The sequence below is a fragment of the Patiria miniata genome, unplaced genomic scaffold (genome assembly GCF_015706575.1).
Source record: "Patiria miniata isolate m_02_andy unplaced genomic scaffold, ASM1570657v1 HiC_scaffold_2, whole genome shotgun sequence".
In the NCBI taxonomy this organism is placed as follows: domain Eukaryota; kingdom Metazoa; phylum Echinodermata; class Asteroidea; order Valvatida; family Asterinidae; genus Patiria; species Patiria miniata.
This window is the reverse complement of record NW_024037058.1, coordinates 12,544,091-12,571,196: the sequence shown is the minus strand read 5'-3', so window position 1 is coordinate 12,571,196 and position 27,106 is coordinate 12,544,091. Positions and strand designations below refer to the sequence as shown.

Genomic DNA, 27,106 nt, shown 5'->3' with positions numbered 1-27,106 from the left:
GATTAAACAAGGTGGTAAATGTCCTTAAGTTAACTGAAAAATGAATATTACAACGGTCGATTCCTTTGGCTTTAGGCCTTTGGTCTTTTTGTGCGTTGACTGAAACGCCTCCCCGGCCACCCCACAATTTTTAGGTGGAAACAGCGCGTCCTTACTGCTTCCCTTCATCGTGAACACGTCACTTTCAGATTTTGTCAATGGAAATGCCAAACTCAACTTGCATCTGGTGTAGTAAACTCGGCAAATGGGCTTCTAAACCGAAATAAAGTTGTAGAACGTTTATATTTTCAAATTTAAAAAGAAATTCCTCTTAATGTGTCAGTGGGGCTCGGAATATTCAAGCAGTTTACTATCTGAGCCCCATGCTGCACCATTTCTTGTGCTTATTCGGTACAACATAAGTGGATATAAGCTATGAGATTCATTGAAACTGAAAGTACAGAGGTAAACGACCGGGCTTCTCCGTGATTTTTTTCCCCCCAAAATACCTAAACAAATCACGGCACTCCTTGCACGTTATTAACGACTAATGGGCATTAGAAAAAATAATGCGATGAAACTTAAGCTACAGTTTTGTGCGTTTTTGAAAAGAATCCATCCTTTTTGTTTTTAATTAATCCTCTGCGGGCAACCCGTATCGCACATTACAGTCGGTTTGGTAATTACGACATAGTAATTCGACAAAATGATCAATAATAACCTTCCGTACTTTCCCTTTTGAAAATAGCGAAATAGCATTGTATGACCATTTAATCCGATTATTTTCGTGAATTCAAATCAATCCATTAGTATGTTTTATGTATACCTTTTCAATTACAACGTCCGTAAATAATGTGCAAGTTGAACATAAATTCATCGACACGGAAAGGTGCTTGGTTGACATGACAACCTTTCATCTGAATAAGTGGCCGAATCTTTGGCGGGTCGGCGGAGCACGCGGCTTAAGCAAGCCTATACCTCCCCCTTCCCTTGTAAATCCGCTCAGAATTCGAGGAAGCCAAAAATAAACACCATGTACGTGCGAGTAGTTACTTTTGTGGCAGCATACTGCTTGACGCCATGAGAACGAAGTTGGTCTTTTATTGTATCAATCATTAGTCCGTTATATGAAACTGACGAGCATAAACAAGGTTGTTAAGAACATATTAAGTGGTTGTTAATCCCTGCAATACATGATAAATTAATGCATTCAACATCACAGGTCAGACTAATGGTCTCTGTTTTACAATGTAATTATTTTTTTGACGTCACGTGAAATCCAGAGCTTATTTTAAAAGGGATACCGGTATTGTTACAAAACGTATTTAAGGACCAAAATTGTTTGCCTTGCCCGCCGATTTGACGAAGCTATAGTACATGTCGAGGAACCAGTACTGAATATTAGTAAATATCCCATTGCAACTTGCAAAACTTTAGTACAAGTGCAACTGTATAAGACACAAGCTAGAGTTGGTTTCTCATCAGTATCAATTGTGCGATGGAAGATCACGCTGAAGCAATCCCCACTTTGCCTGAGGGTGTTCTACCAACTGCAGTATCTACCGCTGCTGGTGGGAACATGTTCACGCTTGTTGTCTATGTGATAGTGTTTCTCATCGGCGTACCAGGTAACTGCTTGATTCTCCGCGTCTACTGGACTAAGACTCATAAGACCAGCACCCATGTCTTCATCATGGCCTTAGCCTGGGCTGATCTGGCCGTTTGCATTCAAAGATGGCCACGCGTTGTAGAAGACGCTTTTCTTTTGGCAAGGGGACATGAGACACCACGCGTCATATTAATCGCCTGGGCATTTACGGCGTGGTTTATGGGAGCATCCATTCTGATGACCGCGGTCATTGCAGCCGACCGCTACGACTGCGTGTGCCGAGCACACAACCGATTTTTCACCAAGAAACGAGCATATGTAGCAGTCACAATAACATTTGTGTTTTCGTTTGTCATCCACATACCAGTCTTTTATTTAACAATGTCCACCGACCCTTCGAATGTATCCATGAGAGTGGTTGTACTCGTGCTCCAATTGGTGCTTTTTGTGACCGCGCTTGTGATGATCGCCGTATGCTATCAACTAGTTTACATGGCCATCCGGAAGCACGTCAAAGTAGGTGTTCACTCTCAAGCTGGTCAGGGTGGTGAGAGGCTTGGCAGTGACGTTTCAGGCATGGCTCGTCCCGGCGTGTCCACTTTCGTTGAAATGGACTTCAAAACTTCACCACTGAAAATGAAGGGAATGTCTACCATAAAAACAACGGATGCTTGCTCGTCATCTCGGGCAATTCCAGGTTCATCATCAGATAAAAAGGGGGAGGAGAACAATCTCGAAAGGTCCAAGCGGTTAACCTTCAGCGTAAGACAACGAGGATGCTCCTCATTACCAGCGTAGTGTTCCTACTAACCTGGCTGCCGTATTGGATATCCGTTGCGGTAGAGTATGCCTTGCTTGGCGGAGCACCAATCAACCTGACTTTTCTACGCATGCTGAGGTACTTTTCATTTGCCAGTACGTTCGTCAACAACGCTGTGAACCCGTTAATCTACGGAATCGCAAATAGACGTTTTAGACAAGACTGCAAGGAGGTACTTAAGAAACTCCGGTTGTGTTAATTAATCGAAAACCATTGCCTAATGTCGGTTCTTGGTATTCGGTGGGAAAGCGAACGCAAATTGGTAATTGCATCGCCGCGGACGTCTTCCCATGCAGAGGCCACCGACCAATTAGACAAAAATAGGAGTTGAATGTTTTGTTGTCCTCATTCATGTGATACCATAATTGAGGTTGTGATGCTTGTAGTTCCGAAGACAGAATGTAATTCCATTTTCAGCCGTGCCCTTCTTGCACGGAATTGCACAAAATGTGAGTTTAATTGTGTCGTCACGGCGAGTTTCGCGCTGAATGTGTAATGCACTCTCGTTCGTATTAGCGCATTATAGAAAACGGCGCTTTAAAGGCATTTCCTTATTAAGGCTGGAGTCAATTAAACTGGTAGCCATGAAAAGCGGTTTAAAACTGTGTTATACGAGATCAGTGTACGAGATGCACTTTCTAACCATTTGTATTTATTTAAAAGAAAATCGGCACCTGCTCTGGATAGTATTCACTATAAGATTCTCAACATTGAATATTACATGTCACTTCTAATTATATCAGTCTCCTTAGAGCTGAGTATTGTAATCTCTAACAGGAGAGCACTATAGTGTAACGTTCTAACAGCTGTTTGCGTCTCGGTTGGTTATGTGTGGTCACAACTGTTTTCTTCTGCACTCCAGTTGTATACCTTTCTCTTGAAATGTTATAAAATGAACTGCAGCGACACCATTCATGTACATACCAGTAAAAACTAGCAATCGAAGAAAACCCCGGTTTTTAAAGTGTGAACGCCTTCTAAAACAACACTTTGCGTCTGAGCTGAGGAGTATTTTCAGTTGGGTTTCTCGTTGTGGACACTTGATGTATTGAATTGATTAAATCTGCTGTGGACCCGTTTGTTAATGAAATCAACGAGAAATAAGAAAAAGAGGTGATTGCAAGTTCGTAAAACCGAAAAAGTGCGAAACTATAAAGTTTTATTTTCACGAAGTAGTACGCTTCGATGAATTACAACACTATATAGGAGAGTGTTACTTCGTGAAAACGTTTTTGCTCGCATTTGAGCAGAGTGCGCGCCATGCATTACAATGGTAAATGAAACTTAAGTTTTACTTCGTTAAAACGAAACTTGTCACTTTTGCGCAAAAGTTGCCATGGATATAATTAGCGTAATTCGTAAAGTCAAGCTCTTCAAGCTTTAAAACTTCGTGCAATGGTAGGCCTTGATGAATTTTGTTTAAAAATGTAAAACACCGAAAACCGAAAAAAATTATGGTTTAACACGGTGGAGTGTTACTTCGTGGTGATTAGCGTAATTATTAAAGTAAAGCTATTCAAGCTTTGAAACTTCGTGCAATGGTAGGCCTTGATAAATAATGTTTAAAAATGTAAAAAAAATCTGAAAACAGAAAAATATATAGTTTAACATGTAGAGTGATACTTCGTGGTGTCGGTGACTTTTTTTTTTACTGTGGGCAAAGTAACATGCTAAATATTTTTGGGTTGTCCGTCGGTTGTCCGTTGGTTTGACGTCACAGGGCACATGTTCTATAAAATGTAAATGTATATTTACCGTTCATGCTTACCATGTCTCCGAAGTACATTGTCATGGCTTGCAATTAGGCCCTACCATGTGTACGGTGTAGCGTATATAGATTATTACCATCTAAGTTACCACGTTACTGCGATGATTTTATCGTGTAAACACACCAATGCGCACCTGATATAACGGATAAATTTCAAAGATATTTGTTTTTAATGCTCTTATTTTAAATAATAATTGTTTTTAAAGCTTGTAGATAACGGAACCGTGTCTTGTAATCATAATATTATCACAGAAACACAAAATTCAATTATAACGAATCTCTGGAATACGGAATTCAATGATAACTTATGTTTCATTGAAATGCAGAATTCAGTGATTACTTATCGTAGTATCTTGAACATTAAAAGCACATTGTTCCGAATGAATATATCCGACGATTGGCTGAAAAAGGTAACCTGTCTGTCCAGCCAACACTAGACAACCATAGAACATATTCTAATTCAAACCTGCATTGATACACACTTGATTTCAAAATAAATGTATTACCTGTGACAGTTCACATGCGACTCCTTTAAAATCTCATTCTGTAGATATTAAAGTGCGAACTCTTGCCATAGGCTAATTATAATATGAGTTAATTATTTCAGAGCAAATACAACGTATCTGATCTAGTGCAATTTCATTATGTAGTATATTTAGTATAACACTAAGCGTTAACGTTTATTATGAGATCAAAATATGTAATGCATCTTTATTGTAAGCATACTCTTGTCATTATAAGTGTTAGATATTTAGATGACGTCTATATTAAACATGTAAACTAATAAGAATAGCGGCATTTAAGAACGCTCTTATTAGTAAACTAAATCAAAGCGCTTGCAGTATTATTATTACCCCTGATCATTGGGCCAATTAAACGTTCCAAATACCACCTCACCTCCCTGGGGAGTGAACAGCTGGATGCTGCCTGTTAGGCGCAAGCAAGCTTATTCAATCACAATAACCATTTCTGCCCTCACAGGTACCCATTTACTCCTGGGTGAAGAAAAACAATGAGTGACAAAGTGCCTTGCTCAAGGGCACACGCACCCACAACCCGCAGCTTTACCCACAGACCACGAATCAAGTGCCCTTATAACCACGAGGCCACAGCACTCCACAATAAGCGAGCCCCGTAAAATAAGCGAGCCCCGTGTCTCTGTCTCTCTGTCCGGCTATGCATTTTGCCGTGTGATCATCTAGAAAGTTAAGACTTCTCATACTGGTAGGTAATTAGGTAATTGGGGATATGGAAATATGCATTTTCGTGAGTCAAAGCACGTTTTATGGCCATTTCTGAGGGTTTCCAGTTGGAAATAATGTGCAGTAAAATATCGACTTCGAGTCTCTTACTTTCCCCCTGTTTGTGTACCGTACTTTTCCCGTGTTTGTATTTTGTTTTATTTCCTGGCGGGGGGGGGGGGCATCAAATCCCCTAATACCTCCCCCGGTCCAGCTAGCAGCACCAATGTCAAGCATGCATTTAGTGCATGCCTTGCATTTTTTATTTGATCCTCTTGACTGAGAGTGAGCTAAGCATCCTGGTCGTTTGACTTCTTCCATCTTGTTCGAATCGTCTTTATGCCTGCGCGACGCCGCCGCCACCAAGTCTCCTGATGGGTACATCGTTGTCTTTTCCCCTATTAGGTGGGCCCTCTGGTTCCCTTATGCTGCTTTATGAAACAGACAAACTGATACTCCCGTAAAGTTGCTGGCTCCGCCAAGAGGGTGTGCTTGGGTGGCTATATCATATCAAAAGGTCCCTGGTCAGATTTGACCCGGAATCCGGGAGCTTATGGGGCCTGACCTTTTTCCAGCTCACAAATGACACTCTTTTGGGTAAAAAATATCACTTTACGGGTCAAGATGACCCAGTATAGAGCCAAATATTGCAACTTTTAACCATGAAAAGTGTCATTTTGATCCAGAAAAGGGTCAGGCCCCCTGCCAGGTCACGAAATGTTTTCTCCCAAGTGAGGCCGTGTCCGAAACGGGCTTCCAGAGCTACGGCTACGTCTATTGTCAGCGCGTCCCCGCGTATTTTCAATGGGCGCAGACCTAGACCTAGCTTTAGCCAACTGATTCGGATGCAGCCTTACATCCGCATACATGGCGCCCTCTACGATACGTTTATGATGCGCACGCAGGTATATAATTCTTTGTTTGCACGTCGAGGTTGCGGGTTCGAATCTCGGTTTTTCACCCAAGTTTTTTTCTTTTTCTAACCTGAGGCTTCGGAGGATTTTATTTAAAAGGGAAATAAAGTCTGATTTTCATAACGTTCAAATTCACTTTTTTGTCTAATTTAATATTTTCTTAAGACAATATAAGTTTGCGGTAGCACCATGTGAATAAATCTCTTTTGTGAGTATGTGTGGTTCTGAAAAGAACCGGAGGGACTCAACGTTTCGTTTATATTTTCTTCTCATGTTTTAAAAAAAGTTAAATCTAAAACGCCATAGCCTGCGTACACCCATATGTGGATGTCGCCTGGGAGAAAAAAAAAACCGCTGCCTCTGCTCGATTCATTTTGCTTTAGGCCTTTGGTCTTTTTGTGTGTTGACTGCAACACCTCTTAAATTCCCCCGCTCCCTACCACCCCCCCCCCCCCCCGGCCACCCCACCATTTTAGGTGGAAACAGCGCGTCTTTGCTGCTTCCCTTCATGGTGCACTCGTCACTTTCAGCTTTGTCAATGGAAATGGCATAGTAAACTCAGCAAATGTGCTTCTCAACCGAAATAAAGCTGTAGAACGTGTATATTTTCAAATTAAAAAAGAAGTTCCACTTAATGTGTCAATAGGGCTCGAAATATTTTAGCAGTTTACTATCTCAGCCCCTTGCTATGTTGTGCTCATTCGGTACATGAACGGGTATAGGCTATGAAACTGAAAGTATAGAGGTAAACAACCAGGCTTTTCGGGGCTTTCTTCTCCGATAAAATACCTATATAAAGCATGGCACTCCTCTCCGATAAAATACCTATATAAAGCATGGCACTCCTCATTGCAAGTCATGCATCAACGACTAATGGGCATTAGAAAAAATAATGCGATACGGAAGATTAAGCTACATTAGTTCTGTGCGTTTTTGAAAAGAATCCATCTGTCTGATTCGTTTTTAGCTTTTCAGCGGGCGACCCGGGGCTGTGCTGTATATTAAAGTCAGTTTGGTAATTACGCCTGTATTGTGATTCGACAAACAAGCAATAATATCCTTCCTTAGTTTCCCTTTTGGAAATAGTTAAATAGCATTGTATGGCCATGTAATCCGATTGTCCTCATGAATTCCAATCAATTCCCATAAGGGACCGTGACCATTCAGCCCCGGTATGAAAAGGCCCCCCCCCCCCCGGTAAGCTCGGGTCTATTGTTTGCAAGTATTGACGCATGTAAAATATCCCAGAAGAAACCCGCTTGTGGTTTTCATCTCTCGGCGTGAAACAATAGAACACTTTCGTCGGCACAGACCAAAACCCCTGCCATGCGGTTTCGCGCACAATGACCGTAAATTACCAAGTCGCTTGGAAGGATTTTATCTTTAATCCGGTTAGTCTGCTATTGTTCTGCTCTGGAGGTTCTCTGAAGGGCAATAAATTGATGCGCCAGACTGACTTCAAAACTTCTGGTCAGACAGGACCATGTACCGGGCGAGACTGGGCTGAAGACCGGACTGGCTCTGGACCGGACGAGGTACCAGGGGCCCTTTTCATACCAGGGCTGAATGTTCACGGTCCCTAAGTATGTTTTTGTATTTACCTTTTCAATTACCTACGTCTTTAGATAATGTGCAAGTTGAACATCAAAAATGAATCGACAAGGAAAGGTACTTGGTTGACATGACAACCTTTCATCTGAATAGGTAGCCGAATCTTTGGGGGAAAAGTCTTGTGTGATGAGTTTACGAATGAAATAATGAGAAAGAGTGCTCAAAGATTCGTCTCTCAAACTCAACATGCTCGTTCCCTAGGGCTCATTCTCAGTCCCAACAGCGGACCAAAATCATGGCTAAAGAGTCTTTTAAATCCTCTGCAGGCGGATCCTTGCTGTACTTGGCACTGTTGTTTTAATGCATAGAGTTTTCCATACTCCCTCTTAAGAAGCTTCACTCGCTGTACACCATTAATTGCGTTATTTCCCATTGAAGAGAAAAGCAGTACAGTTTTACCCACGAGCACGTTTCAAATACAATATAAATTTGTCGATAGGCGCTGTAATCTTGGCTTATCTGGCTCCCACACGTATTTACTTAACAACTCAACGGTTCTTGGGTTTTGAGTGCTTAATTGTATCACATAGCAACTGACGAAAACGCACGTGCTATTGAAGAGACGCTTTTATTGGCTCGGATAATCACGGCGTAATGCCACCCGCGCCTATTAGATTCCGTTTACGTCAAGTATCTGAATTGAGAGTTTCTGTAAAAGGGGGCATTGTTTGATAACGAATATAAGGACCTTAACTTGTTTGCCCGTCGATGCGATGAACCCTAGCATGCTTGAAGAACCAACACAGACCTTATAATCTTTGTTACAAGTGAATTTAGCGCAATTGCGAGATCGTGATTGTGAGATCACCATGGAAGATCACTCGTTAGCAATCCCCACCTTGCATCATAAGGATACACTCCCTACTGCAGTAGCTTTCGCTGCAAGAGGGGACATATTCACGCTTGCTGTCCATGTGATAGTGTTTCTAATCGGGGTACCAGGCAACTGCCTCATTCTCCGAGTCTACTGGACTAAGGCTCACAAGACCAGCACCCATGTCTTCATCATGGCCTTAGCCTGTGCTGATCTGGCCGTCTGCTTGCTAAGATGGCGCCGCGTTTCCGAAGAAGACATTCTTTTAACAGGGGTCAGGTACCACGCGCTCTGTTAATCGCCTGGGCATTTACGACATCGTTTATGGGAGTATCCGTTCTGATGACCGCGGTCATTGCAGCCGACCGCTATGACTGCGTGTGCCGAGCACGCAACCGATTTTTCACCAAGAAACGGGCACAGGTTGCAGTCATAATAACATTTGTGTTTTCGTTTGTCATCAGCATCTCGGCCTTTATAGCGATGTCCAACGACCCTTCCAATGCATTCTTGAGAATGCTTGTGTTGGCGTTCCAAATTCTGCTTTTCGTGACCGCACTGGTGATGATCGCCGTATGCTATCAACTAGTTTACATGGCCATCCGGAAGCACGTCAAAGTTGGTGTTAACTCTCAAGCTGGTCTGAATGTCGGGGATCAGGGCGGTGAGAGGCTTTGCAGTGACGATTCAGGCATGGCTCGTCCCTGCGTATTAAACACTGGAGCTACGGACATGTCAACTATTCCTAGTACGTCAAACATCAACATTTCATCACTTCAACGTAAGACAACGAGGATGCTCTTCATAACCAGCGTAGTGTTCCTACTTACCTGGCTGCCGTATTGGATATCCGCCGCGGTAGAGTATGCCTTCTATAACGGAGCACACATCAACACAACATTTAGACTTGCGCTGAAGTCTTCAACTGCCATTGCGTTCGTCAACAACGCTGTGAACCCGTTGATATACGGAATTGCAAACAGACGTTTTAGACAAGACTGCCAGGAGGTCCTTAAAAAACTCAGGTTGTGTTATTAATTAATCGAAAACGATTGCCTAATGTCAGTTCTTAGTATTCGGCGTGAAAACGATTGCGAATGCGAATTTAAGTGTGTCGCCATCGTGAGTTTCTCGATGCGAATGTGTAGTACATGTCCGTATTGGCGCAAATACTTGCGTACAACTTTAGCACATGGGTATAGAAACGGTCCGAACACGCGTCATTCACTTTTTAAGGCTGGAATCAATTGAAACGACTAACCTCAAATTTGGAGGCCTTGCCAGGCCGTTTTCAACTGCACCTTTATTATAAGCGATCATTGTATTACATGTATCATGTTTGTAACTTTTTAGGCTTTATTCATCTGTATTTATTCCAAGGGAATATCAGTATTGGTATTCACTAATATATATTTTATTATTAGTTATCCCACGAGCGCGAGTGGAACACGGAATAATAATAGTGCGTCTGTGTTTGATATGCGACGAGTGCGTATTTATCATGAACATTAAATAGCACATTTGAGTACTATATAGTCTGTCTAAATTGTATCACTGTCTCCACTGTGAAGTTATAGCATGCATGCATCAATCTTTGTAGTATGTTTAACCATTGTTGACTGATATGATGTTGGATATGGCGTTTTAACGCCCGAGGCTCGAGGGCGCAGAGCATCCAAGGCGTAGCCCAGGGTTCCTTGCACCCTGAGGTTTTAACTCACTGCAACGCGGTGTATATGAAGTGCCGTTCTACACCAGTGACATTATAATAATCATGGCAAGATTGCAAGACCATCGTTTGACTAGAGGCGTTTGTGCGTTGCTGTTAGTGCGCTGGCCTTAGTTATGTCACAAATCAACCACATTTCAACTATTAAATGGGCCCAATTTCATCCGAATTTCACATAAATACGAGCTAGCAGTCCTGTGCATGGCTTCGATCCAACTTTTTAACAAACCTGAAGTTCATGGCCCACAAAATGCTCCATAGCAAAAAAAATGAGGGCATACAAATCTTGCTTTGGCGCGCGTAGGCAATTTTGGGCATATTTTCTGGTCTGCACCCTTAGCCCTTCACAGCGCCCTGTTCAGGGCGGTGGGTACGAGCGAACTGCGTGCGTGGCGTGTATAGCGTTGGTTGGCCAAGCTCATGCGCGACGTAGTGTGTGCGTGTTTAGGCAGACGATGCGTGATGTGATGCGGTCAGTGCAGAGTCGTATGGTTTTATGGGAGTTGGGGTGCGGATAACGAGTAGATAGGAAGTAGTTGGATTACTTTGCGTGTGCTCTGCGCATGCTTATGCGTGGCGAATACAAATGCGTATGGGCTGTACAGCGGCCCCGAAGCGATGCTGGCAAGAATAGCTGATGTAAGAACAAGGCTCTAATAGCTGTACGTTGCTTACTCCGGCTCGGATGGATGATGTGTAGCGACTAGCGAGTACAAAGGTACCTTGCTGATGCTGTTGTACATGTACCTTGCCTGCTGTACCTTGTTGACATTGTGCATTGATGATTGTTGTGCATTGCTGCTTCGACTAATAGGATAGGATTAATCCCGTATAAAAAAGACCCAGATAATAAAACAACTACGCCCATTAAAGTTCAAATACTGTACATATATTGCTGAATAAATTGTATTGCTTGTGCCGACAATTCTGTAAAGAGGTGTCTTCGTTACACGTTTATTTAGCAATGAGTTAACAATTAGTCACAATCGCCGTAATATTTTCCTCCAAAACGGACCTGCACCCTTAACATTGAGGTCGCTCTGAGAGGTTTGTCGTATAGGGAAGATCAGTTGTTAGGGAAAATTGTCTTCTCTTCAATAGGTGCCAAATTCAATCCGAACAAACGTTGGTGAGGCCCGGGGATCCCCGCCACAAATGATGTAAAAAGTGGGACGATTGTGATTAATGAAGTTGATTTCTTTACAAAATAATTCAGGGGCGGATCCAGGAATTTTCGCAGGGGGGGGGGGGGGGGTTCATCAGCAAAAAAATCTGAAAATGTACACAGGTTTTTTTCTCCGGGGGGGGGGGGGTACCATATTTCAATAGGGGGCGCTGTTCAAATCCGACAATTATTAACACTAGATTACAGAATGGTGTACCGTAATTTGAAAAGGTAGACATAATACGAGTATATTTTGGGGGGATGACACAGCAGGGGGGGTGGGCGGGGGTTAAGACTTATTTTGTAGGAATTTGTATGAAAAAAAAAATTGACAGAGCTGGGGGGGGGGGGGGTTGACCCCCCCTCTTGATCCGCGCCTGTAATTGGTACTCCACGAATTGCAGTTTTTGATGTGGATTTCATTTTTTGTTCATTCTGATTTTTGTCCTGAACCTGAACCTCCTGAACCTGAACCACCACCTCCTCATCCTGCTACTCCTCTTCCCACTCTCCCTCCTCTTCCTCCATGTCCCCTTCTTTTTGATCTTTCCCAAATTCCATTGTTTATCATTTTTCTACCAGCCACTTTGGAGATTTTCAATGCTCAGATCTTCATCTAACTTAATGATCCTATAAAAATGATCTGTGATTAGACACAGTAGATCACCTGTTGAGCGGGCAGGGCGAAGGCACACTGGCAGTAAGTTAGAAGATGGTGCTCAAGGTAAAAAAGAAGCTGTTGGTTAAGAAAGCATTCAAAGATTACAGGAAGCAGACATACAGGGTGAGTAAAAAGAAAACGAACCCCAAATGGCGAGCCCTATTTGTGTTAAAAAGAAGTTCTGCACGTAGCGCGTTCAAGATCTAGGATGTAAAATCCCAATCAATATTAGCTTTCTTTTAGTAAATGAATCCTTCAAATCGCTCACATTCTTTCCAGTTATGGACTTTTAAACACAAGCACCGTTTTATATTTGTGTCCACAGATCACAATAAAGGTAGATATTTCAGCACAACGAAGACAATTCACAGAAACAAAAATCACATCGGAACACTCTCATAACCATGATAACTGGCACTTATTATAACCTTTATTCAAATACCTTCTGCTTCAAATGGTTAATAAAAAAATCATGTTTTATCTTGGCAAGAGCTTAGGTCTCTTTTTACTTGATAGGGGTTGCCATTTTGGGTTTACTTTTCTATACGTACCACGTAGTGTACTGTAATAAGTGGGTTCAGAACGCTCACCAACGCCTTTGAAAACAGGTACAACAGACGCCCTTTTACAAGATGAAGAACACATATCAAATAGCAGGACAAAACTGCAAAAAAGTTGAGGAGAACACATTTTCGATACGATTACAGGGATTCCATCAGGGCCAGTAGCTTTGGAGGCATCCAAGGTATGAATAATTTTGGCAACCTTCTTGGGAGTCATGAGGAGTGTTGATACCTGGTTAGTAGCGCGAAAAGGAAAAACAGGGATGGGGATGATCATTATTAAGTGTGGAAGTGGACACAAAGTTATTTACAAAAAAGATTGCCTTGTCGAATGGAATAAATGACTTCAGGTCCATGGAAGAAAGGAGGGATGGAAGACTTGTAACTGTTAAGAACGCTGTTAGCAATCCGCCCAAAATCCGTAGTGCCGAGCCGCTGTGTAGCAAAGGAATCAGAGTTAGCATATTCCCGCTTAGCATCCTCTTAAACCCTCTTACAACAATTACGGGCTTCATGAAAAAGACGTCCACTTTCCAAAGTTCTAAGGTGATGATTTTTCTTGAAAAAAAAAATGATTACGATGGGCAATTACTGCTGCAAACACTTAAGTGAAACAATGTTGAAAATGCATGGGCCCTAATCTGGTATAGGTACGAGAGAGGATGTGAATTTTCATCCAAAGACAATGAATGAACCCCCCTCCAAGTCTTCTTTCTGAAAGGAAAAACAGTACAGTGGAAAAGGTGGAAAGTATAGCTGAGAGAGATGAGTAATCAACTGAAACAGAAATAGTTGAATTGTAGGAATAACCAATCAGAGGCAGGATCTTGGCAACAAAATCATCAGGGTTTGAACACAAAGAGAGATTGAGCAAGTATCCCCCATCAAAATCACAATTCGGGATATGAGTTGGTGATAATATTATCCGAGTAAGCTCATGAGAAATGGAAATATTGTAAGTCTCAGTACCGGTTTTATCAGTATTGCGTATAAGTGTTTGATTTGTAAACTCATGGACAGCGATTCGTGGATGATATCTGATCCATAATAACACCCTCTTTTGGCAGGTGATTGGCTTTCCGATATACTAAAAAAAATCGTCTTGACGCAAGACTAGTAAGAAGACGGAGGTCACTGGCCACCATACGCACTGCGGTAAACAGGATGTGCAATTCATACAATTTCAAAGCAGAGGCTTTAGGCTTAAGACCAGGCTTTTGAAAATTTCGACCTTTAGACTTTGAATAAAGAAGACCCCTCCTCAGTGACCGACATTACCGAGTGGACATTTTGAATATAATCAATTTGAATCTTTTTAAAAATCTTCTTTAAGCGGATACGATTTGTACTTTTCAATTAGCGTTTTCCCCAATATCTTCGTTTGTCCATCTTCGATACTTGCAACTGAAGTGAAAAGCAATACAACTATGCCCATGAGCATGGTTTAAAGTAAGTGATTTGTCAAAAGGCCGGCGCGGACATCCAGGATTTGGCTTACATATCTCCCAGAAGTTTATACCTAAATGTCAGTGGTTTTTAAATAGCGACCAATGAAAATGCACGTGGTTATGAAAAGTTGTTTTTATCGACTCAGCTGGTTATGGCGGTAATCATTGACGTCACGTAAATGGTGAAAGCTTTTGTGATGGGGGTATTGTTGAAGACGAATATAAGGACCAACTTTTTGGCCGTCGATGTGAAACCTTGAAATGCTTGAACCAGAACGGACTGAAATTAGCGCACTATACAGTTGGTTATCTATCATTAAAGTTGCTTCGAGTGACGATTGTGAGATCACCATGGAGGATCATTCCGTAGCAAGCTCCACATTGCCTGATAAGGCTGCACTCCCCACTGCAATAGCTATAACTGTCGGTGGGGACATATTCACGCTTGTTGTCCACATGATTACGTTTGTAGTCGGTGTACCTGGTAACTGCCTCATTCTCCGAGTCTACTGGACGAAGCCTCGTAAGACCAGCACCCATGTCTTCATCATGGCCTTAGCCTTGGCTGATCTAGCCGTTTGCTTGCTGCGTTTGCGCCGCATTTCAGAAGAAGCCATTCTCCTTGCAGGGTGTCAGGTACCACGAGCTTTATTGTTCCCCTGGGCATTTATGACGGCGTTTTTTACTGCATCCGTGCTGACTACTGCACTCATTGCAGCGGATCGCTATGACTGCGTGTGCCGAGCACAGAACCGATATTTCACCAAGAAACGGGCACAGGCAGCAGCCATAATAGTATTTGTGTTTTCGTTTTTGATGAGCACCCCAGCTTTTGTAGCGATGTCCACCGACCCTTCTAATGTACTTTTAAGAATGCTGGTGTTGACAATCCAAATTGTGCTTTTCGTAACCGCACTGGTGATGATCGCCGTATGCTATCAACTAGTTTACATGGCCATCCGGAAGCACGTCAAAGTTGGTGTTCACTCTAAAGCTGGGCTGAGCGTTGGGGGTCATGATGGTGTGAGGCTTTGCAATGAGGATTCAAGCATGGCTCGTCCCAGCGTGTCGAAAACTGGCGAGACTGAAATGTCAGTAATTCCTATGACGTCAGACATCAAAAACTCACCACTGAAGGGAATGTCTACCACCAAGGCAACGGATGCATTCTCGTCATCCCAGGGTATCCCAGGTTCATCCTCAGATACGCGGGGAAAAGGGCAACAGTCTCAAAAGGTCAAAACGGTAAACCTTCAGCGTAAAACAACGAGGATGCTCTTCATAACCAGCGTAGTGTTCCTACTTACCTGGCTGCCGTATTGGATATCGGTCGCGGCAGAGTATGCCTTCTATAACGGAGCACCAATCAACCCGACAGTTATACGTATACTGAAGTCTTCACATGCCGTTTGTTTCACCAACAACGCTGCGAACCCCTTGATCTACGGGATAGCAAACAGACGTTTTAGACAAGACTGCAAGGAGGTCCTGAAAAAAATCAGGTTGTGTTAATTAATCGAACACGATTGGTGTTCGGCGTGTAAGCAAACGCGAGTGCGAATTTGATTGTGTGACACACCTTCGTTCGTATTAGCATATGATAAACTCGGCCCCATTACGATAGTTCCGTTTAAAGACCTGAATCAAGTGAAACAGTAACCTGCAAAGTTAAGTTTCGTCAGGCGATTGTAGAATACAACTGTGTTATTTGCGATCACTGTGTTACATGTACTATGTCTGTAACTATTTAGCCTTTATTCATCTTTATTTATTCCAAGGGTATATCGGCACTTGTGGTTGTATACAGTTCAGTATAAGTTTCCATTAGTAATACCACGAATGCGAGTGGAACATAGATCAATAATGTAAACACCGCGAAAAAGTCCGCTCTTAATGGAGGGTCATCATTTTGAATTTGTTCGTCTTGTAATGACGTCATTTACATACACCTTTGGCGAGCTTTGTTCGCTAGGTTTTGGTACACAGTTTGCTTCCAAAGACTGTCGTCCAACATTGACAACAGTTTATGTGAAATGATGCGGTTTAAAAAGTTGGACATTGAAAGATTACGCGAGGAGAAATTGCTAAGAAGAAACCCGCATGCATGAAGGTTGTTGGCCACTGTCGACCGCACAGTGCCCGAACAAAGCGCGGGTAATTCAATTTCGCGTGCTCCCATGCATACAAGCACTGTGCGATCGATATTTTTTGCTGTTCGTTTCAGGCAGAGTAACATCATTTATCAAGCAGCAATTTCCATTCGGCGCGTATACTTTTTAACTGGGGCAGCTTTTCAAACTGCATCATTTTCATAAACGATTGTCAATGTTGGACGATTTACAGTCTTTGGTAGCAAACGGGGCTCACAATGTAGCTAACAACATTCCCCAAAGGTCTATATAAATGATATTATCATAAAGACGATCACATTCAAAATTATGACTCCTCCATTGAGTGTGGACTTTCTTTTTGCGGTGTTCAGTACGTCTGTGTTCCACATATGCCAAGAGGCCGTATTTATCATGAACATTTAATAGCACATATGAGTACTAATTGTCCTCTTACTCAAAGATGGAACGAGCACGTTGCACACAAATTCTTCCAGAGGTTGTCCCATTTCATGAGCGTATTTGAGTGTGTGTGTAAAGGGCCCGCGCGTCTTGCAACACCGACTTCTCAATTTCATGTCTGGCAGGGAAGTTCAAAGTAATCGCTGGAGTGATTCACTTTATTTCTTGAATAGTGAGCAAAACTCTTTTAGGCACACAGTCATCAATATAACAAAACGGTCGCAGACTGCTTCGCCTCGGGTGCCATACGCTCTTTGGTGTTCAAAACATTATATCCCACACATCACAGCAGTCAACAATTTTTATTGTTAAATATCCCATATTATACAATAAATCCCCGTCATCTGATTGATGGATCGTTGATCACATGTCATTCAATTAATCGTCCTATCGCACGGCGCGCGCGCGGCGCACAGCGCACATTGGTATGGAGCTTCTATTGCACGGTGAATAGAACTTCCATTGCACGGTGTCATTACTGCCAGTGGTGGCGCTGGTTTAAATCGAGATGAATTGAATGTGATGGCTCTCAACTGTTAAACAGTTTGCATAAATTAAATATGGTGAAATTGTCGAACTTTTGTTTTTACAGTTTTTACCTAAATGAATTGGCTCTGAAAATTCAACCAATCAGATGACAAGGATTTATTCAGGTGAAATATAAACCTAATAATGAATGTTTCACGTTCGTGCAATGGGAAGAATAAGTTCATTCGGTGACATATGAAACGTTCCATTCCACTCGACTTCACCTCGTGGAATGGAACATTTCATCTGTCACTTCATGAAATTATTCTTACCATTGCACCCAGAAACATCCATTATTTGTATAATATACCACACTCATATTGCACTCCGAGTATCGCGATATTAATTCTAAGATGTATACTTAATACGGAGCACGGTGTATACGAGGTAATTTATATGCAATGCAGTGTACATGCATGTGAAGTAAACATTTAGTTTTATTATTCATTTAGCTGTTCAAGACCAATGGAAGATACGGTATAACAATTACTGTTGTATTTATCATGAAAGCCAAATAGCAAATAAGTACTATTTAATCTGTTTAAAATATATCACTGCCTCACAAAAGCACTCTAACTGCACTGTTTCCCGGCCCCCTAGAGAGATGGAGACCGGTAACTAGCTCCCCTTTAAAGCCTTTGAATCGATTGGATCTCCTCTGCGCGCACATCACGATTATACATTTTTGAATCGCTGTTCAACTTTTGTGCATGGAAGCTGGTGATTTAACTCACGATTATCAAGAATCTCACGTTTGTCGTACCACAACAAAGTACACAAAATCACCAGTGTCTCCATGAAAGTAGCTTTCATGCATTTCAACTGCATAGGTTGTAAATATTGAACAGGAATAGTTCTCTCTTAATCGCTATTTGCCAAAGATACTTTCAAATTCAGCAAAAATCGAAGACCAGCTGACCTATTGCCATTTAGCAATAAGTCAGGGCCCACTTTCACGGTAGTCTGTGTAATAGACCACGGCGATTGCGCGGTCTATGATATGTGAGTAGATTCGCTGATTAATTAGGCAAGACAACCAGCTTTTGACCTCTGATTTTTACCAATCAGTGAGCACTTTCTATATCGGGTCTTCGGTCTTTCACCCTTTGCGCATCACAGACAATGGATAAAAAAGCGGTGTCACGCGCCCTGTATCATGTTACGCGATATAATGCGCCCAGCCGTTGTTGTATTACTTACCACTGCATTCGAATTGACCAATCAAACTAATTAGTCCTGATTTGGGAATAATAATAATAATAATATAAACAATTTCTACCGCGCATTTTCCAAATAAAATTGATCAAATGCGCCTTACAATAAGAACAATAAGACTTTAAGTTATTAAAAAATTCAATAATAATACACGAAAACCTACAACAATTAAGTCAAATCATTAAGATAAACCGGTACGTGAATACTACAATGAAATGACGTCGCGATTTAGTAAAGTCGACTCCGATTAGCTGACGCACGGCTTGCATTATCTGCATGTCTAGACATATCAGACGTTATACTTGAGATTTTGCTCCGTGGACGGGTGATACTCAGACTGATATCATGGTAGTCTATGTAATAGACCGCGGCGAATGCCGAGGTCTATGATATGTGAGCAGATTCGCTGATTAGGCAAGACAACCGCCTCTTGAACTCGAGATTTTGACCAATCATTGGGCGCTTTCTATATCGGGCCTTCGGTCATCCATCCGTTGCGCGTCATAGCATAATAATGCGCCCAGCCTTTTTGTTTTATTACTAAACACTGCATTCAAATTGGCCAACCAAATAATTAAGTCCTGGTTTGGGAATGAAATGACGTCACAATTTAGTAAAGTCGACTCCGATTGGCTGGCTCGCGGCTTGCATAAATCTGCATGTCTAGACATATCGGACGTTACACAGAAGACTTGCTCCGTGGTTAACGGGTGATACTCAGACTAATTTCACGGCGCTAAACACACTGCTAACAGAGCCATTAGGCTCGGCACTCACATTAGTTCTGACCAAGATGTAAGCCTATTACCCCCCTACCTTTGAAAAGCGATTGACGCTCTTGGTGCCGACAGGCTCTAAAAGAGCTAGAACCTTCACTAGTTTATCCTGGCTAGATTTTGAACAGTGTTTTGAACTAATAACATCCAAATCAATTGGTTGCCAGTGCCTAGGGCGCAATATAAAGCCTACGGAACAGTGGTGCATCAGTGAATCACTTCATCCGGGCCTGTTCCACCTGAAGCTTAACCCTAAAGGGGCCAGGGGGCTGCCCACTCAACTTTTTCTGCAATAGCCTTGATTTGTTTTTGCGACCCGAGCTGTTCTGACTTTTTAGCCTCGAGCCTTGCGCATCTTTTGATACCAAAAACATAAAAATCAGACCACGGACCGGGGTTGCCGCGCAGCGAAGAACTTTCAGGCGCTTCGCGCCGTGAAAACTGAATTTTCCCGTATGCGTTGTGTACACAAAGCATCTTGGGGATGTTAATGATAAGCCGTTCTATGCATGTACCGAGTTTCATAATTTTTCGCCACTCGATGGCCGAGATCTTGGGGGGATTTCCCCCCCCCCCGGCTGAGAGATAGTCAAAATAGCCGGTCCTTTTTTAGGGTTAAGCTAAGATTGGAACGTACTGCCTGATGCCCGCGTTGGCAGGGGGAGGGCTGTTTAATTTAAACGATATCGAGAGCGAAGACGAGGAACTGGACGTTTAATAAAACGCACACTTATAAACACACATAGGCCTACTGAAATTTGTATCCTTGTTGAGTCATTTCTTTGTTCTCGTGTACATGTAGTTAAGAAAACCTGTGAAAATATGATTTAATCACACTGTGAAAACTCTTTCAACCCATTTTTTTATGATTCCGTTAAGTGTTTCTTTTCATTTTGCGACCGATAAATCAACCTTATCCGAAAATGATCTCTAAACCTGTTTTCCACAGAGGGGAAAACTTGTGTGGACATGGGCAAGAAAACTGGTAATATGTGGACATCTTTTGTTCGCAATTTCACGCAGTGAATGTAATGCTTGTACACAGCTCGTTTTTAATATACTCATGAGGACCTGATCCTTTCCTTCCTTTGTTCCCTTTTGTTTGTACCTCATTTTTTTTCTCGACAGCTGCCATAAGGTTTGTACGCGAAAGTCTTCCGAGGACCTGACCATCGGAATATTTGGCTCGCTTGCCTGAAAAAACAATGGGACACGCTTGCCCCAAATCCTTTCCATGCATCACTGGGCCAACAACCTTGGCACGCTTGCCAACCATTCACCGTGTATATCCACCGTTCGAGATCACGGTTGAATTTGAACTCTACCATAATAAGTGGGTGCTAGACACAGAGTTTATATGTTATCACGTGACTTTAATAAAAAAAAAAGTAATTGTCTAACGTAAATTACTAAGCAATAAATTGGAAAAGCATGCTGTTGTATCCACCGTTCGTAAATACGGTTAAGAAGGTCACACAAGCACAGGTGGTGATAAAAATCATCATCATCATCCCCATCCCCGTCATCCCCGTCATCGTCGTCATTGACTTCATCGTCGTCATCGACGTCATCGTCGTCATCGAGGTCATCGTCGTCATCGACGTCATCGTCGCCATCGTCGTCATCCATTATGTTGTGCAGTAAACATTTGCAGTAATCGGATTAGCTTTGCCTATCAACCACCACACTTTTGCGTTCGCAACCACACGGCTAAACGAAGGCAATATTTTCACTTCTCGATATTGATTAGGCCTATTTAATTAATTCCGAAGCAGGTTCCTGCCAGCTTTTACCCCCCCCCCCCCAAAAAAAAACCCCACTACCCTAGTCCTTACGTACATATAAAACCCAGCTTACCTGGTTTGGCCACATAGTGAGGATGGTAAACAAAAGAGTTGCAAAGCGTATCCTGCTAGAAACAGTGAATGGGAAAAATAGACGGGGTAGGCTACGGAAGAGATGGGCAAATGACATCATGGTTAACAGCGCCCTCTACCTTGAACACCGAAGAGCGCAAGATAGACAGGAGTGGAGAGCGAACATTCGTGGAGCCAACGTCCTTCGGGACATGGTGCAAGATTAGATTAGATTAGATTAGTTCAAAATTAAAAACAACCCAAGAATTCAAATTCAAATTAAGATACAAAAAGGGAAAATCTGATATTGGTCAAGAGCACGGGCGGTTCATCATTAAGTTTTCTCCTTGACCTGGAGGATTCATCTGGAACCTGCAATAACAGCGAGGGAGTCCATTGACTGTGGCATTTCAGGGGGAAAATCTGTAAACTTCGGCCAAAACTGTACAGTATTTCATTTTTGCCGCAGTTCAATGTTAATGAAATTACGCAAGTAAAAATATTTGTGTTGGCCTAATTTGATTATTTTGGCTAACACCCGTGCTGACCTAAATAAGTCAATAGTTTGTTTGAATTTGATAGAAGTCGGATGATATACCGCCCCAGTTCGTGTTGGGACACGGTTTCCTTTGGAATACAGTGTTGGAATTAATTATTGAAAGACCTCTGTTCTTAAAAACATCAAGGTTCATGTTGTCACTATACAATCTCAGATTTTGATGGCTTCAATGTTTACTCACTGAATTTCGTGTAGAGTATTAAAGGGATATCTTTGTTGTGGAATCAAGTCTGATAACCGATTCCGACCGAATACGATTGCGGGGCAAAAGTGGTCAATTATTAATCTCTTCCTGATTGAAGAAGTACCGTCTTGAAATTCTACAGTCACGAAAACTGATTCGTTTGCTTGCATTACCCGTTTCACTTAAATTTCGCCGAGCCTTTACGTTTGAATAGAAATCTTTGTCAAAGATATGATCCATGCGCTGAAATAATGCAATAATCATCAATTAATTGTAAAACATATTTTTGTTGGCATTTGGGCAAGTTGGGGTTAACAATCTAATAAGTTACTCAAGAGGTTACTTTCACACTTGGTATTATTATTTTCTTTAATTCCTTTCTCCCCTATATTTTGTAAATAAAACAGAAACTGTATGGAATTAAAGGACTACATTTTATACAGCAACAACTGGCTTTTGGGTTAGAACATTTACCATCTTTGGCATCAGCAATATTTGATTTGGGATATTACAATTCATTCACATTTCCGAACATTTTGTTAGCCTTCAGTTCAAGGAGCACTAGGTCCTGAAATCCCCGAAAATTTCATGTTTTGAATTGTTAACTTATCAAATTTCAAACATCTGGTTGAAAAGAAACAACCCAATGTCTTTCCGTTCCCGACAAAAGACGAAAAAAACCCGGTTGTTTACATCGGACACGACGGAGTACGAATACGTTTTTCCTGTCGTTCTCAGTCAATGTACGACGATAAACACGTTGTGTGTGTCTAAACAGACAGCACAATTAATAATTGCCTTATTCATACACAAAGCCTTCAAAATTAACTGTTTAAATGTTGAAGGTTTAAACTTTTAAACCTTGAAGTATAGTTTGACTCTTACAGTAGGAAGAAATCCGTTGACCTTCTGTTAACACTCCGTAAATGGTGGTGTTAAATAACAATAAGAACCTCTTGTGTTTACAAGCCAAACAAGGTGCTTCACATACAAGAGGTGTTTACAATATAAATATAATGTTATAAAATCTTTTGAATCTGACTAAAATTTTAACCTGGGTCTTTCAGCGAAATATACTCCCGTCCATTAAGCATAGTGTTTTTAAACTGTTTTCAAGAACGCGTTCATAAATTAAACACTGGGCCATAGTGCAGTATCCCATTACGTGTACAAATTAAGGACTAACGTTGCTGCCAAAGGAAGGTTATTTCATTCAGTACGGCTTTACTCACTCCAACTTCTTGATTGCAACCCATTGCTTGTGACATTTGCTTTAGGTATCACTGATGATTTTTTTTTAAAGAAATTGGTCACAAACTGACAAAACACAATCACATACACTCATTACCAATTCTTATGAGAGCACATTTGAAATCATAGATTTTAAATGAAATCTCTTCAGAAAAACATTCAGAAATTCTGCACCTACAAAACCATTGATTCATTCGCCTGTAAGTAAATGCAATCTTTTAGTCAGATTAGACTTAAAAACAGTCAACTTTGTACCAAGTTGAAATCTGTGTCAGTTTTGCTCATCCGGCCGGTATGTTCACCGGTTTCCCAATCCCCGCCCGGATGGGACGCCAGTCCGCTTTTGTGTCCTACGTTACATTACATTACATTACATTATTAAAGTCGGCCACAACCGAGCCCTGGCACGGATCCTCCATCCATCCAATTCCTCAAGCACGCATCTAGCTCATTTGTCTCGTCCACCCCTGTGTCGATCCCTCTTCAGTACATTGATGTTTGATGCCTTTGGTCTGCCTCTGTGTGTTCTTCCATGTGCCGGCTCCCGGAGTATTAGCTTGTTCCCGGGTAACTCGTGATGACGGTGGCAATGTCCTGCTAATTCCCTCCTTCTAAAGGCAATTTTTTCCCCAATCCTAGGGAGTTCCCCATACAGATCAGTGTTATTAATATGATATATCCAGCTGATGTTGAGTACAGCTCTCAACATTCGAGCAAAGGTGCCGTAAAGTGACTTTTCCAGGACAGGTGTTTAAGTCCATGTTTTGCACCGATGGAGCAGCACCGATTGAACTGTAGCTAGGAAAAAGCTCAGCTTTTAAAGAAAAACACCTTTATATCCTAGGATTTTTAATTATCGCCTGACATTTATCATTTCTTTTAGGAATTCCTGCAGTGACTGTTGACATTATATTTCATCACAGCTTGCCCGAAAAAAACCCAGATACGTCCCTATCACCGATGAGGCAGGTGTAATAATGTATCTAGGGAAGGGATGATGTCTTGTAAGTTAATGTATTTTACGAGCATGCATATCAAATTGCACCGGCGAAAATCAAAATCTAAAACTGAAAGCTAAAAAAATATCAATTCAAAAGTTATTACGTTTAATCAGAACTATACATGTGATTTGACGCGTCGAAAGAAAATAAAAACCTTTGAATCTTGATTAAACAAATAATACATGAAAAAAGACAAAGCCGTAATCGAGCAATGGAGCGACCGACTGAGTAACTAACACATCATTTGTCGGGCGAAGCAGATGATGAAAAGCTCATTCCAAACTAATGTTCAAGGCAACATGACAAGGCAATGCGGACCAAAGCAAACACCACTGAATATTCTTTCATATCAGCATATTCTCATCTTACGGAAGACATTCTTACAGTCCTTCCGAAATCGTCTGTTAGCTAGCCCGTAAATGAACGGATTGATGGCATTGTTTATGTAAAGGACTTCCATGAAGGTGTCCAGAAAGTCCGATTTTCCTCCAAAGATTTCCAACAAGGCCTTGACCCAGTACGGCAGCCAGCAGAGTATGAATACGACACTGGTGATGAATAGCATCACGGTGGTGCGGCGCTGAAGTGCTGGCGAAGGGCCTTGGGTGCGTCGGAAGACGGGCCCTGGCCTTCGAGGTGGCTGAGTTGATCTGGCCGCTCCACTATCAGCAGTAGACGAGTTGGCCACAACGTTTCTGCGACCAATGAGCTGCTGTTGTCTGTCCTTGGCTTTCCCATCTTTAGAGGTTGTCCGTTTTTGAGTGTGGCTGAGTTCACGGTTTTGCCGTCTGTGGCGTCTCTCGACCCGTCCAGGAGAGAGACCAAGCGGCCTAGTGGATACACCTACCTGCCTTGACACAGTGGAAACGCATATGGACGGATGAGATCTGGTCGACCAGTCAGTCTGGATGTTCAGTATTTGGTCATCCTTTGGGTGAAGCACTCGAACTTTGACGTGTTTCCGTATTGCGAGAAACACAATGCTGTAACACGCAGATATCATCATTATGGGTAGAACGAACGAGGTGACTTGAAAAATGTATATAACCACATCGAGAGAAAGCGAAACGTGAGAGCCGTCCAGGGACGCTCTTACGTATACTGGCACATTTACGGCCACAGAGAGTACCACAGCGATTAGAAGGGCCTTCCTAGCACGTTGGTGGGTCATGAGGCGCCGGTTGGGCCGGCACACGCAGTCGTAGCGATCCAGCGCAATCACGGCAGTCACCATGATGGAGGTCCCAACTGCCGTATAGTCAAAACTGTTGAAAGTTTCAGTCAGATCGGGAATATCTGTCCCTGACAGGATCGAAGAATTCAATGTCACATCCCATAAACGCAGCAGGCAGATGGTCAGGTCGGCTACGGCTAGTCCCATGATTAAGATGTGAGTGCTGCACTTGTGGGATTTGCCCCAATACACGCGGAGAATGAGACAGTTTCCCGGCACGCCTATGACGATGATGAACACGTTGTAAATCACAAGGCCGATCGCCTTTGCTCGGTCTGTGGTAGCATAATCCACAACCTCATACACTGAGGTGGTGTTTATGATAGAAGCGTTCATTTCCATTGTGTTTCCGATGACTTCACCAACGACCCAACTGATTCACTCATGGGGTTTTTCCCCACAAAGCTGGGTCGAGTCAAAGTGATAAGTCAGGGAACTGCTCTGCAAATGAAGGTATGATGGATAAATCTTCGCTTACCATCCAAAAATCCTCCGAAGAAACGTGAGATGAATTCTACAAATCTATAGCGAGACATCAGAATTGTCAAATAAGCGATGGTCCTGTTGTAGCATAACTGCAGGCAGTACGACTGCAGCCAGACGACTGCTTTCTGCCCGCTTAATTTTGTTCTTTAGTCTAAAAGCGCGTTGCGCTTATCATATGCGCACGAAACAGTTTGATAAAGCCTCTAACATCTGATGCATTAGTAGAACAAAATACACCTTTTTAATTCAGTAATGAGGCAAACCACTCGGCACTCACTGTATGTGATCTTGACACGTAACAAACAAGCCGGTGTAGCACTGTGGGCGTATTATTCATTTAGCGGTGTCGCCCGTCTCCGAGTGATTTATTAGTGTGATTCTCGAGCACGTTTAAGCCATTATCCAAGTCCACTCACGTCCCATGAGACAATCATATCGAGGGAGTGTCAGCACTTTCCTTAGCACGCTTTACACAACAGGATGAACCGCGAACACCATAATCTAATGAACCAGACAAAGAAGAGAATGGAGATGTTTACCTCCCCTTGGCCTGAACTTTGCGCAGACAGAAAATCAAAGACTCAATTACAAAAGTCTACATCTTGCTTTCAGCAATTGATGACTTCGCTAAATACGAATATTTAAGTGATGCAATGGTTGCCATGCCTGCTCTTCTTTTCGTTTACCAATGCATGCTCAGAATTCGCAGGGCAACACGGTCCATGGTCTGGATTCAAAGTAATGCATTAATTTTCCCTCCGTTAATCGTGCACTTTTTAAACTGAACTTGCATGCTACGTGCGTCAAAACACCTAGTGATGGTGGCGCTGTTGTCACGGGGTCTCTTGGCGGATGTCTCTCGGCAACAGATGATCATTGTGCATTCTACTGGCCGCTGTCGTCATTTCCGACCTAATGAATTCTAAGCGGAAGTTGCGCTACCTGTTCTGACCCGCTGGTATTTCGACGAATTAATCAGTCACGGCGACACAGTTATCAAGCACTTTTACGCGTTGTTTGCACACTGGTCAATCTGAGGTACAACAAATTAGCCGCCGTTGTGTGATCACAAAACAATGCGAATATTTCGGCTAAAAATTAACCTGACAAGTGTGTGTAAAACT

At 42.3% G+C, this 27,106-nt stretch overlaps 2 protein-coding genes and 1 pseudogene across 2 annotated transcripts; 2 read left to right on the top strand and 1 right to left on the bottom strand.

The window, feature by feature from the left end:
• Positions 1-1,477: 1,477 nt before the first annotated feature.
• On the top strand, positions 1,478-15,840 carry LOC119726370. The gene is made up of 3 exons (XM_038198025.1): positions 1,478-2,382; positions 9,221-9,420; positions 14,645-15,840. Exons 1-3 carry the CDS (start codon positions 1,478-1,480, stop codon positions 15,832-15,834), a joined length of 2,295 nt encoding a protein of 764 aa, XP_038053953.1. The 3' UTR covers positions 15,835-15,840.
• Positions 8,514-10,742, top strand: LOC119726535 (annotated as a pseudogene).
• Positions 15,841-23,128: 7,288 nt separating the features above from the next.
• LOC119726924 (tyramine receptor Ser-2-like) lies at positions 23,129-26,229 on the bottom strand. Its single transcript, XM_038198773.1, has one exon. The coding sequence runs from the start codon at positions 25,836-25,838 to the stop codon at positions 24,612-24,614; it is 1,227 nt and encodes a 408-aa protein (XP_038054701.1). The 5' UTR covers positions 25,839-26,229; the 3' UTR covers positions 23,129-24,611.
• Between the last annotated feature and the right edge of the window lie 877 nt (positions 26,230-27,106).

What these genes read in the sequence shown, in the direction of transcription:
- LOC119726370 (XM_038198025.1), top strand. Translation starts at nt 1,478, where the DNA reads ATGGAAGATCACGCTGAAGCAATCCCCACTTTGCCTGAGGGTGTTCTA. An exon ending in GGATGCTCCTCATTACCAGC is followed by an intron (nt 2,383 to 9,220) that starts GTAGTGTTCCTA and finishes GTTTGTCATCAG; the next exon opens with CATCTCGGCCTTTATAGCGA. An exon ending in GAATGTCGGGGATCAGGGCG is followed by an intron (nt 9,421 to 14,644) that starts GTGAGAGGCTTT and finishes CTATCATTAAAG; the next exon opens with TTGCTTCGAGTGACGATTGT.
- LOC119726924 (XM_038198773.1), bottom strand. Translation starts at nt 25,838, where the DNA reads ATGGAAATGAACGCTTCTATCATAAACACCACCTCAGTGTATGAGGTT.